The 12,635-nt window shown below is 47.7% G+C and overlaps 1 protein-coding gene across 1 annotated transcript; it reads left to right on the top strand.

Annotated features, from left to right (window-relative positions):
- The first annotated feature begins 815 nt into the window (after window positions 1-815).
- On the top strand, window positions 816-7,276 carry METTL11B (methyltransferase like 11B). Its single transcript, XM_038757873.1, has 5 exons — window positions 816-969; window positions 3,999-4,174; window positions 5,673-5,922; window positions 6,335-6,633; window positions 7,163-7,276. The coding sequence occupies exons 1-5, from the start codon at window positions 816-818 to the stop codon at window positions 7,274-7,276; spliced, it is 993 nt and encodes a 330-aa protein (XP_038613801.1).
- Window positions 7,277-12,635: the final 5,359 nt, after the last annotated feature.

A 12,635-nucleotide genomic window follows, 5' to 3' on the forward strand; every position in this document is an offset into this window, starting at 1 on the left:
CTCCTTCCCTTCCCCACAGCACCTGTATATATGTATATATGTTTGTACATATTTATTACTCTATTTTACTTGTACATATCTATTCTATTTATTTTATTTTGTTAATATGTCTGGTTTTGTTCTCTGTCTCCCCCTTCTAGAATGTGAGCCCACTGTTGGGTAGGGACCGTCTCTACATGTTGCCAACTTGTACTTCCCAAGTGCTTAATACAGTGCTTGGCACACAGTAAGTGCTCAATAAATACGATTGATTGATTTCAGCCCATACGACCCTATATTTTATTTTGTTAATATGTCTGGTTTTGTTGTCTGTCTCCCCCTTCTAGACTGTGAGCCCACTGTTGGGTAGGGACTATCTCTATATGTTGCCAACTTGTGCTTCCCAAGCGCTTAATACAGTGCTCTGCACACAGTAAGTGCTCAATAAATACAATTGATTGATGGATTGATTTCAGCCCATACGACCCCAGGACGCGCAAGTGGAGCAAGTGAGAGTAAAGCAGGATTTCAAGGTCTGAGCGGTGCATGTGTGAATGCGTGTTGGATGGATGGGGATGGGGTAGAGATACATTTTCCCTGACGAAGCAGTATCAGAGTGTGGGCTTCCATCACGGCTCAGCACCTGCTAGCTCAGAGGGGCTGACATCCGACAGATTAGCCTGGGACACTGCCAAAATCCCGAGCTCCCCATAGTCACCCTCCTATTACCCCCTGCTCTGATAGACAATGACCGCAGACTGAGAGGTGTAGTCTCAAGTGGCCGGAGGAAAGGCGGGCTTCCCTCCTCTTTCGGAAGAATCATCACTGCCCTCACCATGGCACATTTGAGAGCCCACTTTGCTTTCAGGTCTCGCTGGCACAAGACCGACGATGAACTCTGTCGACACAGCACGTCCTTGATCCTGCATCGGGCCATCCGCACCGATTTCTTTCAGAGTTACCTCTACCTGCTGGAAAACCTTCCTCTGGGTGAGTAAGCAGGAGTCATGGGGGAGGTTTGCCGGCGGGGGACTATGGCCAGGTTTGGGGGCTTGGGGAGGAGCTAGAACAAACAGTTGATGGATTTTTCCAGCTGGTTTGTTTCTTTCAAAAACAGTTATGGAGCAGAGTGAACAAGAGTTGTCTGATAATTTGAACCCAAGATTGGAAGGGAGACGGGGCTCCATTTTGGATTTGTGCAATAATTACAACACCAACACTACTACTACTACAAATGATAATAATGTTTCACTCAAAAGAGGTGCCACAATAGGCTCCCCTTGAGGGGCAGATTGGCTTCTGAGCAGATCCTGCCCTTTTCTTACAGATACGTCAGGGGATTTTCTTGGCCTGTTGGGCTCAGGGATGTCACATGCAAATTCTGGGCAGTGAATATGGCAGCCAGTGGCAGGGGCTGATCTCTGCAAACGGAGTGCTGCTTTCTGAATCCAGTGTAGATAACCCTTGGTTGAGCGGGCAAAAGCCACCTAAGCGCTTAGTACAGTGCTCTGCACACAGTAAGTGCTCAATAAATACGACTGAATGAATGAGTCCCTCTGCTTAAATCAATGAATGGCATTTATTGAGCATGTAGTGTGTGCAGAGCACTGTACTACCAACTAATCCCCAACTATTAGTAATTACTAATAACTACTATTAGTAATTACATAACTAATTAGTTGGTAGTGCCAACTAATGTTATGTAGTTGGTATGCCCTGCCCACAACAAGCTTACAGTCTAGAGGGGGAGACATATAAATAAATGACAGATCTGTACATAAGTGCTGTGGGGCTGAGGGAGAGGTGAATAAAGGGCACAAATCCATGCGCAAGGGTGATGCAGAAGGGAGTGGGAGAAGAGGAAATGAAGACTTGGTTGGGGAAGGCCTCTTGGAAGCGATGTGTTTTTAATAAGGCTTTGAAGGTGGGGAGAGTGATCATCCATTGACTATGAAGAGGGAGGGAGATCCAGGCCAGAGGCGGGATGTGGCTGAGGGGTCGGCAGTGAGACAAATCATCATCATCATCAGTCGTATTTATTGAGCGCTTACTGTGTGCAGAGCACTGTACTGAGCGCTTGGGAAGTACAAGTTGGCAACATAATGAGACTGAGGTTAAAGGAAATAAGTGTGTGCATTGGGTTGTAGTAAGAAATCAGGGAGGTAAGGTCATTGAATGCTTTAAAGCCTATGATAAGGAGGTTCTCTTTGGTGAGGCAATGGATGGGAAACCTCCAGAGGTTCTTTAGGAGAGGGGGAAACCTGAATAGTTTTGTAGAAAAATGATCCGGGCAGCAGAGTGAAGTGTGGACTAGAGCGAAGAGAGACAGGAGGCTGGGAGGTCAGCAAGGAGGCTGACGCAGGATAATAATAATAATAATTGTGGGATTTGTAAAGCGCTTACTACGTGCCAGGCGCAGTGCTTTGCACATAGTCAGTGTTTAACAAATGCCATCATTCTTCTTCTTCTTATTATTATTATTACTAAGCACTGCAATCAAGGTGGGGTAGGATAAGTGCTTGGGTTAACAGGGTAGTAATTTGGTTGGAGAGGAAAGGGCGGATTTTAGTGATGTCGTGAAACTGACCTGGCAGGATTTGGTGACAGACTGGATATTCATTCATTCGTTCAATCGTATTTATCGAACACTTACTGTGTGCAGAGCACTGTACTAAGCGCTTGAGAAGTACAAGTTGAAGCAGCGTGGCTCAGTGGAAAAGAGCATGGGCTTTGGAGTCAGAGGTCATGGGTTCAAATCCCAGCTCCGCCACTTGTCAGCTGTGTGACTTTGGGCAAGTCACTTCACTTCTCCGGTCCTCAGTTCCCTCATCTGCAAAATGGGGGTGAAGACTGTAAGCCCCACGTGGGACAACCTGATTACCCTGTATCTACCCCAGCGCTTAGAACAGTGCTTTGCACATAGTAAGCACTTAACAAATACCAACATTATTATTATTATTATATGTGGACAGACTCAGTAGTAAAAGTAATGGTACATGGGCAGAGACCATGTCTACCAGTTATATTATACTGTACTCTCCCAAACAGTACAGTGCTCTGCACACAGTAAGCACTCAATAAATATGATTTATTGATTGATCGGATGGAGGGTGCTGTAAAAAGAAAACAGGTGGGATTTGATACCATCCCCTGGCACTCAGGGGGCTCACAATCCAAAAATAAAATGGGGAGAAGGGAGTGGTGACAGGTACGTAAGGAGAGATGAAACAAAATCCTACTACTGATTGATTGATAGGCAACATAAGGACAGAAACAACAGATAAAATAAAATACACATGCAGTTAAATTCAGCAATACTATTACCCAAGCAAATAAAGCCTATGTCGCATGGGTGCTATTAAAGAGAAGCAGCTTGGATTAGTGGAAAGAACACGAGCTTGGGAGTCAGAGGACAAGGGTTTTAATCCCGGCTCCGCCACTCGTCGCCGTGTGACCTTGGGCAAGTCGCTTAACTTCTCTGTGCCTCATTTACCTCATCTGTAAATGGGGATTAAGACTGTGAGCCCCAAGTGGGACAACCTGATTACTGTGTGTCTACCCCAGCGCTTAGAACAGAAGCACTGTTCTAAGCCCCGGGGCAGATACAAGTTAATCAGGCTAGACACAGTCCATGTCCCCAGTGGGGCTCACAGTCTTAATCCCCATTTTCCAGATGAGGTAACTGAGGCCCTGAGAAGTGAAGGGATGATTTGCCCAAAGTCACACAGCAGACACGTGGCAGGGGCAGGATTAGAACCCAGGTCCTTCTGACTCCCAGGGTCTATCCACTAAGCCACGCTGCTTCTCTTCTACCTCTCCTCTACTCCATTCCTTCGGCTCCTGCAGGCATCACCACTCTTCATCAGTTCCTCCCAGATGACCTTTTTTTTTTTTTTACAGTTACCCTTAAATCCCAAATTCTTTAGGGGAATTAAAAAAGCCTAACGGAAGATCCGCTCAAACCAGTCCCCTGATCACTCCTACTCCATCATCGGAACGCCACGGTTTTCTCATTGCAGTGAAACTCTATGCACTAACGAGCCAAGTTATCAACGGTGAGATGCAATTTTATGCCAGAGCTAAACTGTTCTATAGCGAGGTGCCAGCGACGGAAGAGGGCATGATGGGAGATTATTCTGAACTTTCCAGCACGGATGTCGAATCGTCTCGGGAATTTCTCCGAAGGTTTGTTGGGGTGAGTCATCTGGGTGCTACCCTGGGGAACAGGTGGGATTTTTGCAGTCGCTCCCGGGAGACCTGTCTTACTAGCCTGGAAAGTACTCCGAAGGGAGGGCTCCGTTCTGGTACCCCAGGCTGAGCTTGGCTTGCAAGAAGAAGGCGGCAATCTATCAAGCGATGGTATTTCTTGAACACTTCCTGTGTGAAGAGAACTCTACTAAGAACTCGGACGAGTACAATATAAAAGAGTTGGTCGACATGGCAGGGTAAGATTCCTCAATGATGTTGGTGCATTTTACAGACGAGAAAACAAACCCAGAGAGGTGCAGAACTGGCCCTGAAAATCAATCAATCAATTGTATTTATTGAGCGCTTACTATGTGCAGAGCACTGTACTAAGCGCTTGGGAAGTACAAATTGGCAACATATAGAGACAGTCCCTACCCAACAGTGGGCTCACAGTCTAAAAGGGGGAGACAGAGATCAAAATCAAACATACTAACAAAATAAAATAGGATAGATATGTACAAGTAAAATGAATAAACAAATAGAGTAATAAATATGTACAAATATATATACATATATACAGGTGCTGTGGGGAAGGGAAGGAGGTAAGATGGGGGGGATGGAGAGGGAGACGAGGGGGAGAAGAAGGAAGGGGCTCAGTCTGGGAAGGCCTCCTGGAGGAGGTGAGCTCTCAGCAGGGCCTTGAAGGGAGGAAGAGAGCTAGCTTGGCGGATGGGCAGAGGGAGGGCATTCCAGGCCCGGGGGATGACGTGGGCCGGGGGTCGATGGCGGGACAGGCAAGAACGAGGTACGGTGAGGAGATTAGCGGCGGAGGAGCGGAGGGTGCGGGCTGGGCTGTAGAAAGAGAGAAGGGAGGTGAGGTAGGAGGGGGAGAGGTGATGGACAGCCTTGAAGCCAATGAAAAACCTTGAAAAGAAAAGAAAAGAAAAGCCTTGAAAAACCAATGGGGATCTGGGTCACTAGAAGGGTTGCTGTCTGGCACGAGAGGAAACACAAAGTTTGGGATACGAATAGGCCCCCAGACTGCCCCAGTTCCCACGGGCTGCAAATGCAGACCTGTCAGTCTCCAGTCCGGGTCGAAAAGGCATCGACAGACAATTCCTCTCCCCCTCTTCAAAGCCTTACTGAAGGCCCATCTCCTCTAAATGGCCTTCCCTAAACCCCACTTTCCTCTTCTCCTTCCCCCTTCTGCGCCGCCCTGACTTGCTCCCTTTATTCATCCCCTCTCCCAGCCCCACAACACTTATGCACAAATCTGTAATTGATATATTTCTATTAATATCTGTCTCACCCTTTGGACTGTAAACCCGTCGTGAACAGGGAACATGTCTGTTTATTGTAGTTCGGCACTTAGTACGCTGCTCTGGACACCGTAAATATGGATGAATGAATGAAAAGCTGTGACAAAACCCCATGCCCAGACTAGATTAGCTAAAACCCACTCTAGATGCCTTTTCTTTTCTTTTTTTTTTTAAAACCATCTCCAGGGCCCTGGAAAAACCGGCACCGACTGTGCCCTGGACTGTGGTTCTGGGATAGGAAGGGTCAGCAAACACGTCCTGCTGCCCGTGTTCAATCGCGTGGAGCTCGTGGACATGATGGAACCCTTCCTGGCCGAAGCCCCGAACTATCTGCGTGTCGGAGGGGACAAAGTTGAAACCTTCAACTGTTACAGCCTCCAGGAGTTCACTCCCACTCATGGAAAATATGACGTCATTTGGATCCAGTGGGTGTCTGGTGGGTTGTGCATTTTTCTGCCATCTGTAGCTCCCCTGGCCCAACCGGGGGGAAAAGAGCGGAGCCAAAGAGTAGGACTATGGTCTTAGGAAGCCGAAATTGGGAAGAGTGTGGGCCAGGAGGTTCAGCTAATCAAATGTAGGAGCAGCACGGTCTAGTGGCTACAGCCCAGGCCGGAGAGTCGGAAGGACCTGGGTTCTAATCCCGGGTCCACCTCTTGACTGCTGTGTGACCTCAGGCAAGTCACTTCACTTCTCTGGCCTATCCCCTGCCCACCCACCTCTACCTGAGCAGCAGGGAGTATCTTTGAGGTCATCCCTGGGCTGAAATCAAGACTCCAAAGACAATCCACCACCACCATTTTTCTGTTTGAGTCCCAACCATACGGCCCCTCCCTGTTTTTCTTTTTCAGGATACCTAACCGACAAAGACCTTCTAGAGTTTCTGTCCCGGTGCCGGGAAGGCCTGAAAGAGAACGGCCTGGTCATCCTGAAGGACAATGTTGCCCGGGAGGGCTGTGTCCTAGACACGTTGGACAGCAGTGTGATCCGAGACATGGAGATCCTCCGGAGCCTCGTAGAGAAGAGTGGCCTGGAGCTCCTGGGGGAGGAGAAACAAGAGGGCTTCCCGGACCAGTGTGTTCCCGTGTGGATGCTTGCCTTGCACGACGCTGGCCGTTCTTTAAAATGGGGAACCCCCCGGGGAGAACAGGTGGGGACAGGTTGAATTCGCCTTTAAGATGTCGTCGGAAATCTGAAGTGGAACTTAATAATCACAATAATTGTGGTATTAGTTAAGCGCCACGTGCCAGGCACTGTACTGCGCGCTGGGGTGGATACGAGCCAATCGGGTTGGACAGTCCCCTGTCATCATCATCATCATTATCGCATTTATTGAGCGCTTACTGTGTGCAGAGCACTGTACTAAGCGCTTGGGAAGTACAAGTTTGCAATAATAATCGTGGCATTTGTTAAGTGCTTACTATGTGTCCAGCACGGTTCTAAGCGCCAAGGTAGATACAAGATAATCAGGTTGGACACATTCTCCGTCCCACATGGGGCTCACAGTCTCAATCCCCATTTTACAGATGAGGGAACCGAGGCCCAGAGAAGTGAAGGTCAAGCTCAAGGTCACACAGCAGACAAGTGGCAGAGCCGGGATTAGAACCCATGACCTTCTGACTCTCAGGACCGGGCTCTATCCAACTCCACCACAGGGACGGGTTGAATTGGCCTTTCAGATGCTGTCAGAAACCCGAGGTGGAACTTCAAGTGAGGGAAGCGGAAATTGGAAGGGGCATATGAACGGAGGTAGTGAGCGACTGCTCATTTGTCAATTCGCTTGTTCGCTTTGAACCGGACAGTGCGGCCTAGTAGAAAAGCCACGGGGCTGGGAGTCAGAGGACCTGGCTTCTGAGGAGCAGCGTGGCTCGGTGGCAAGAGCCCGGGCTTTGGAGTCAGAGGTCATGGGTTCAAATCCCGGCTCTGCCAACTGTCAGCTGTGGGACTTTGGGCAATTCCCTTAACTTCTCTGGGCCTCAGATACCTCATCTGTAAAATGGGGATGAAGACTGTGAGCCCCCCGTGGGACAACCCGATCACCTTGTAGCCTCCCCAGCGCTTAGAACAGTTCTTTGCATATAGTAAGCGCTTAATAAATGCCATCATCATTATTATTACTATTACTATTATTATTTCTAATCCTGGCTCTTTGGTAATCTGGCCTAGTTCCTCTGGCTGAAATTTAGGGGTCTTTTTAAAGACCCTCCACCCAGAGGGTGGAGATACAGGCCATGCAGATACTCGAACCCAGAATGTTGATCAATCAGGTGGCAGCATTCATTGAGCGTCTACTATGCATTTGGGACAGTCCAGTCATTCATTCACTTGTACTTACTGAGCGCTTACTGTGTGCAGAGCACTGTACTAAGCGCTTGGGAAGTACAAGTTGGCAACATATAGAGTCGGTCCCTACCCAACAGCGGGCTCACAGTCGGGTAAACAGATATGATTCCTGCCCTGTAGCAGTAGTGTGGTGGTGGTAATTGTAATGGTACTAACAGTAGTAGTAGTAGCAGCAGCAGCATCAATCGTATTTATTGAGCGCTTACTATGTGCAGAGCACTGTACTAAGCGCTTAAAAATTTGTTAAGCACTTACTATGTGCAAAGCACTGTTCTAAACGCTGGGGGGATACAAGGTGATCAGGTTGTCCCGCGTGGGGCTCACAGTCATCATCCCCGTTTTACAGATGATGTAACTGAGGCTCCGAGAAATTAAGTGATTTGCTCAAGGTCACACAGCAGACATGTGGTGGAGCCGGAATTCGAACCCATGACCTCTGACTCCAAAGCCCGTGCTCTTTCCACTGAGCCATGCTGCTTCTCTGAGTCATGCTGCTTCTCTACATGCTTCAGCAGCATGTATTGCTCCCATTTGGTCAGGTACAAACTACTAGATGCTTGGAAAGTGCAGAATAACAGAATCTAAATAGAGGAAACAGACACTAAAATAATATACAGACTAGAGAAAGAAGCAAAAAGGGATGCGTACCTAAGGTAATGCTTAAGTAATGGTACGAGCAGATATTTTGTTTAATTTTTTAAAAAGTATGAAGTATTTCACTACAAATGAAAGTTAAGGAATTGGAAAACGACTTTAGGCCAGGATGCAGCACACGACGGTCTGCTCCAAACAGGTCCACTAACCCCTAGCACAAGAAGAAAAGATCAGAAAAGAAAATTCAAGAGAGAAATACAATCTTTCCCTTCCCCAAAATGTCTCCTAATTAGAGATAAACAGCCTTAGGATTCCACAAATGTTTAGTCAGCCCACCCACCCTGCCGGAAACCTCCTCTCAAGGGCCGACTTAGCCCTAGAGCAAGGGAGCATCACCCCAGTATCCTGCATCTCTAGGGACCCCAAGGCAGGAACAGAGTGGGAAACAGGCAGTGGGGCCTCCTGGAAAGAGCCGAAGGCCTGGGCTCTAGTCCCAGCAGCCTGCTGTGTGACCTGGGAGAAGTCTCTCAGCCTTTCTGTGCCTTAGTTTTTTCATCTGTAAAATGGGGAGACAACGGCTTAGACTGTGAGCCTTTTTTATGGTACTTGTTAAGCATTTAATCAATCAATCAATCATATTTATTGAGCGCTTACTGTATGCAGAGCACTGTACTAAGCGCTTGGGAAGTACAAGTTGGCAACATTTAGAGACAGTCCCTACCCAACAGTGGGCTCACAGTCTAAAAGGGGGAGACAGAGAACAAAACCAAACATACCAACAAAATAAAATAAATAGAATAGATATGTACAAGTAAAATAAATAAATAGAGTAATAAATATGTACAAACATATATACATGTGCTGTGGGGAAGGGAAGGAGGTATGATGAGGGGGATGGAGAGGGGGATGAGGGGGAGAGGAAGGAAGGGGCTCAGTGTGGGAAGGCCTCCTGGAGGAGGTGAGCTCTCAGTAGGGCCTTGAAGGGAGGAAGAGAGCCAGCTTGGCGGATGGGCAGAGGGAGGGCATTCCAGGCCCGGGGGAGGACGTGGGCCGGGGGTGTCAAGCACTGTTCTAAATGCTGGGAAGCTGCATGGCCTAAAAGATAAAACACAGGCCTCGGATTGAAAGGACTTGGGTTCTAGCTTTTTTTTTTTTAATCCCTGCTCCACCACTGCCCTGCTGTGTGATCTTGGGTAAGACACTCAAGTTTTCTGTGCCTCGGTCCTTAATCTGAAAAATGGGGATTCAATACCCGTTCTCCCTTCTGCTTAGGCTCTGAGTCACATATGGGGCAGGGAGCGTGTCTGACCTCATTAACCTGCATCTATCCTAGCGTTGGCCTTATAGTAAGTGCTATAGTAAGATATTCAGATCAGACACATTAGGACCTGAGTTCTAATCAATCAATCAATCGTATTTATTGAGCGCTTACTGTGTGCAGAGCGCTGTACGAGGCGCTTGGGAAGTACAAGTTGGCAACATACAGAGACGGTCTCTACCCAACAGTGGGCTAATCCTGACTCCACCACTTGTCTGCTCTGTGACCTTGGGTAAATCACTTCTCTGTGCCTCAGTTACCTCATCTGTAAAATGGGGATTAAGACTTGGAGCCCCATGTAGGTCACGGACTGGGTCAAACCTGATTAGCTTGTCTCTACCTCAGCACTTAGTACAGTGCTTGGCACATAGTAAGGGCTTAACAAATACTGAAAAAAAATGACCTGTCCAAGATCACAGAACAGGCAAGTGATGGAGCTGGGATTAAAACCCAGATCCTCTGACTTGGCCTGTGCTCTTTTTAGTAGGCCATGCTGTTTCACTAGATTCCAGAAATTCCCATGGGTTCCTGAAGGGACAAATTCTGGATTGCGATCCTGAGATCAGCATGCCCTCCTGAGCCAACTTCTAGACTTTTGAATCCGCTGCTGGGTAGGGACCGTCTCTGTATGTTGCCCACTTGTACTTCCCAAGCGCTTAGTACAGTGCTCTGCACACAGTAAGCGCTCAATAAATACGCTTGAATGAATGAATGAATGAAGTGCTGAAAACACCCCATAGCCACCCAACATTCTGGGCTGCCGGAGTGGGCCGTGGCCGACCTTTGACTTCTGCCTCACGACCTTTAGCTGGCTCCAAGAAAGAGATCACCGTGCCTCGTTATCCATGCAGAAGATGTCTGCTTCTTGGAGTCCGGAGGTAACGATGCTTGAAAAGTACAGAGCGTCTTTTCCTCGAGGGACCTCATTCCTATATTGTCTGTCGATGGTATTTATTGAGCCCCGACTGGGTGAAAACCAGTATCCCAGGCCCTGGGGGTAGTTATACGAGAAGAAACCACACTCCCTGCCACATCTAATGGTGGAGATAGAAATAACACAACCAATCTAATCACCAGTGACAAACACACACATACAGACAACCAACAACAGCTGCACAGGGAGAGGTGTTAGCAGTCCATGTGCTGGTGCGGAGGAGAAGGGGAGGAACAGGAGGAGGAGGATTGGAAGGGGTTTTTGGAATCATTACACCAAGAAGGGGGAATTGCCAGTTGGTCAGATCTCCCGAAGGATCCAACATGTGTAAGATTAGTGAGTAAGAATTTGCCGAGCAACCACATTTCACTGATACAGGAGACATCATCATCAATCATCAATCGTATTTATTGAGCGCTTACTATGTGCAGAGCACTGTACTAAGCACTTGGGAAGTACAAATTGGCATCATATAGAGACAGTCCCTACCCAAAAGTGGGCTCACAGTCTAAAAGGGGGAGACAGAGAACAAAACCAAACATACTAACAAAATAAAATAAATAAAATAAAATAAATAGAATAGATAGTCCCTACCCAACAGTGGGCTCACAGTCTAAAAGGGGGAGACGGAGAACAAAACCAAACACACTAACCAAATAAAATAAATAGAATAGATATGTACAAGTAAAACCAATAGAGTAGTAAATATGTACAGACATATATACATGTGTTGTGGGGAAGGGGAGGAGGCAACAAGGGGCTAAGAGCCCAAAAGGGTTCAATAAATAGGTATCAATAAATACGACTGATTGATTGATAATTACGATTGAATGGACGAATGAATCCCGCAACGTCCCCACCCCAGTGCTCCCCTCCCCATTGGGCCCGGTCCGTGGGGCTCATCTTGGGACCCCAAATCCCCCGTCCTAAGGCCGCCCCGGGGACCGAATGGGTCGGCGATGGCACCTCCCGGCCCAGGGGAGCCCCGACCGCAGGTTCCCGGGGTCAGATGGCCGACGCCAAGGGACGATGGACGACGGATTGAATAGTAATGATAACGGAATTGTTAAGCCCTTACTTTGTGTCAAGCACTCTACTAAGCACTGGGGTGGATACAAGTTAATCAGGTTGAACACAGTCCCTGCCCCACATGGGGCTCACAGTCTAAGAAGGAAGAGAGGACATGAATCCCCCTTTTAGACTGTGAGCCCACTGCTGGGTAGGGACTGTCTCTATATGTTACCAACTTGTACTTCCCAAGCGCTTAGTACAGTGCTCTGCACACAGTAAGCGCTCAATAAATACGATTGATGATGATGATGATGAATCCCCATTTTACGGATGAGGACACTGAGGCCCAGAGAAGTGACTTGTCCAAGGTCACGCAGCAGGTAAGTGGCAGCACCGGGATTAGAGCACAGATCCTCTGACACCCAGGCCTGTGTTCTTTCTACTAGGTCACACTTCTTCTCCAGAGAGGAGACCAGGTGTTTTCTGGGCCTTCCCATCCTTCTGCTTATCCTATGACCACCCTCCCTCCCTCTTTTTTCAACTTGCCCATCGGAAGATTGCTTTCCCACTATGCCGTTTCATCACATTTTTGACTGCTCCAGCCTTCCCGGCATATCCATTCAAACCTCTCAGAACACAGATCTCCGCATCTCCAATGTCCGGCTGCAAGCCCAACTCTTCCAGGAATCATTCTTTGATTACTCTTCCCCTTCCCAGGCGGTATCCGTCCAGCAATCACCCTTAGCCCTTGTGCATATACAACTAATCCTTTTTATTATCAATAGCATTTGTTGAGCATTTCCAATGAGAAAAGCACCGTACTAAGTGCTTAGCAGAGTACAACAAAGTTAGGAGACATGTTCTCTACTCGCACCAAGCTTACAGTACTCTTGTGTTCCTCAACTTACGTTCTTTTTTTTACATATTTTTCTATTTGCTCTTCCATATTCCT

This window comes from Tachyglossus aculeatus, chromosome 16 (genome assembly GCF_015852505.1).
Source record: "Tachyglossus aculeatus isolate mTacAcu1 chromosome 16, mTacAcu1.pri, whole genome shotgun sequence".
Lineage (NCBI taxonomy): Eukaryota > Metazoa > Chordata > Mammalia > Monotremata > Tachyglossidae > Tachyglossus > Tachyglossus aculeatus.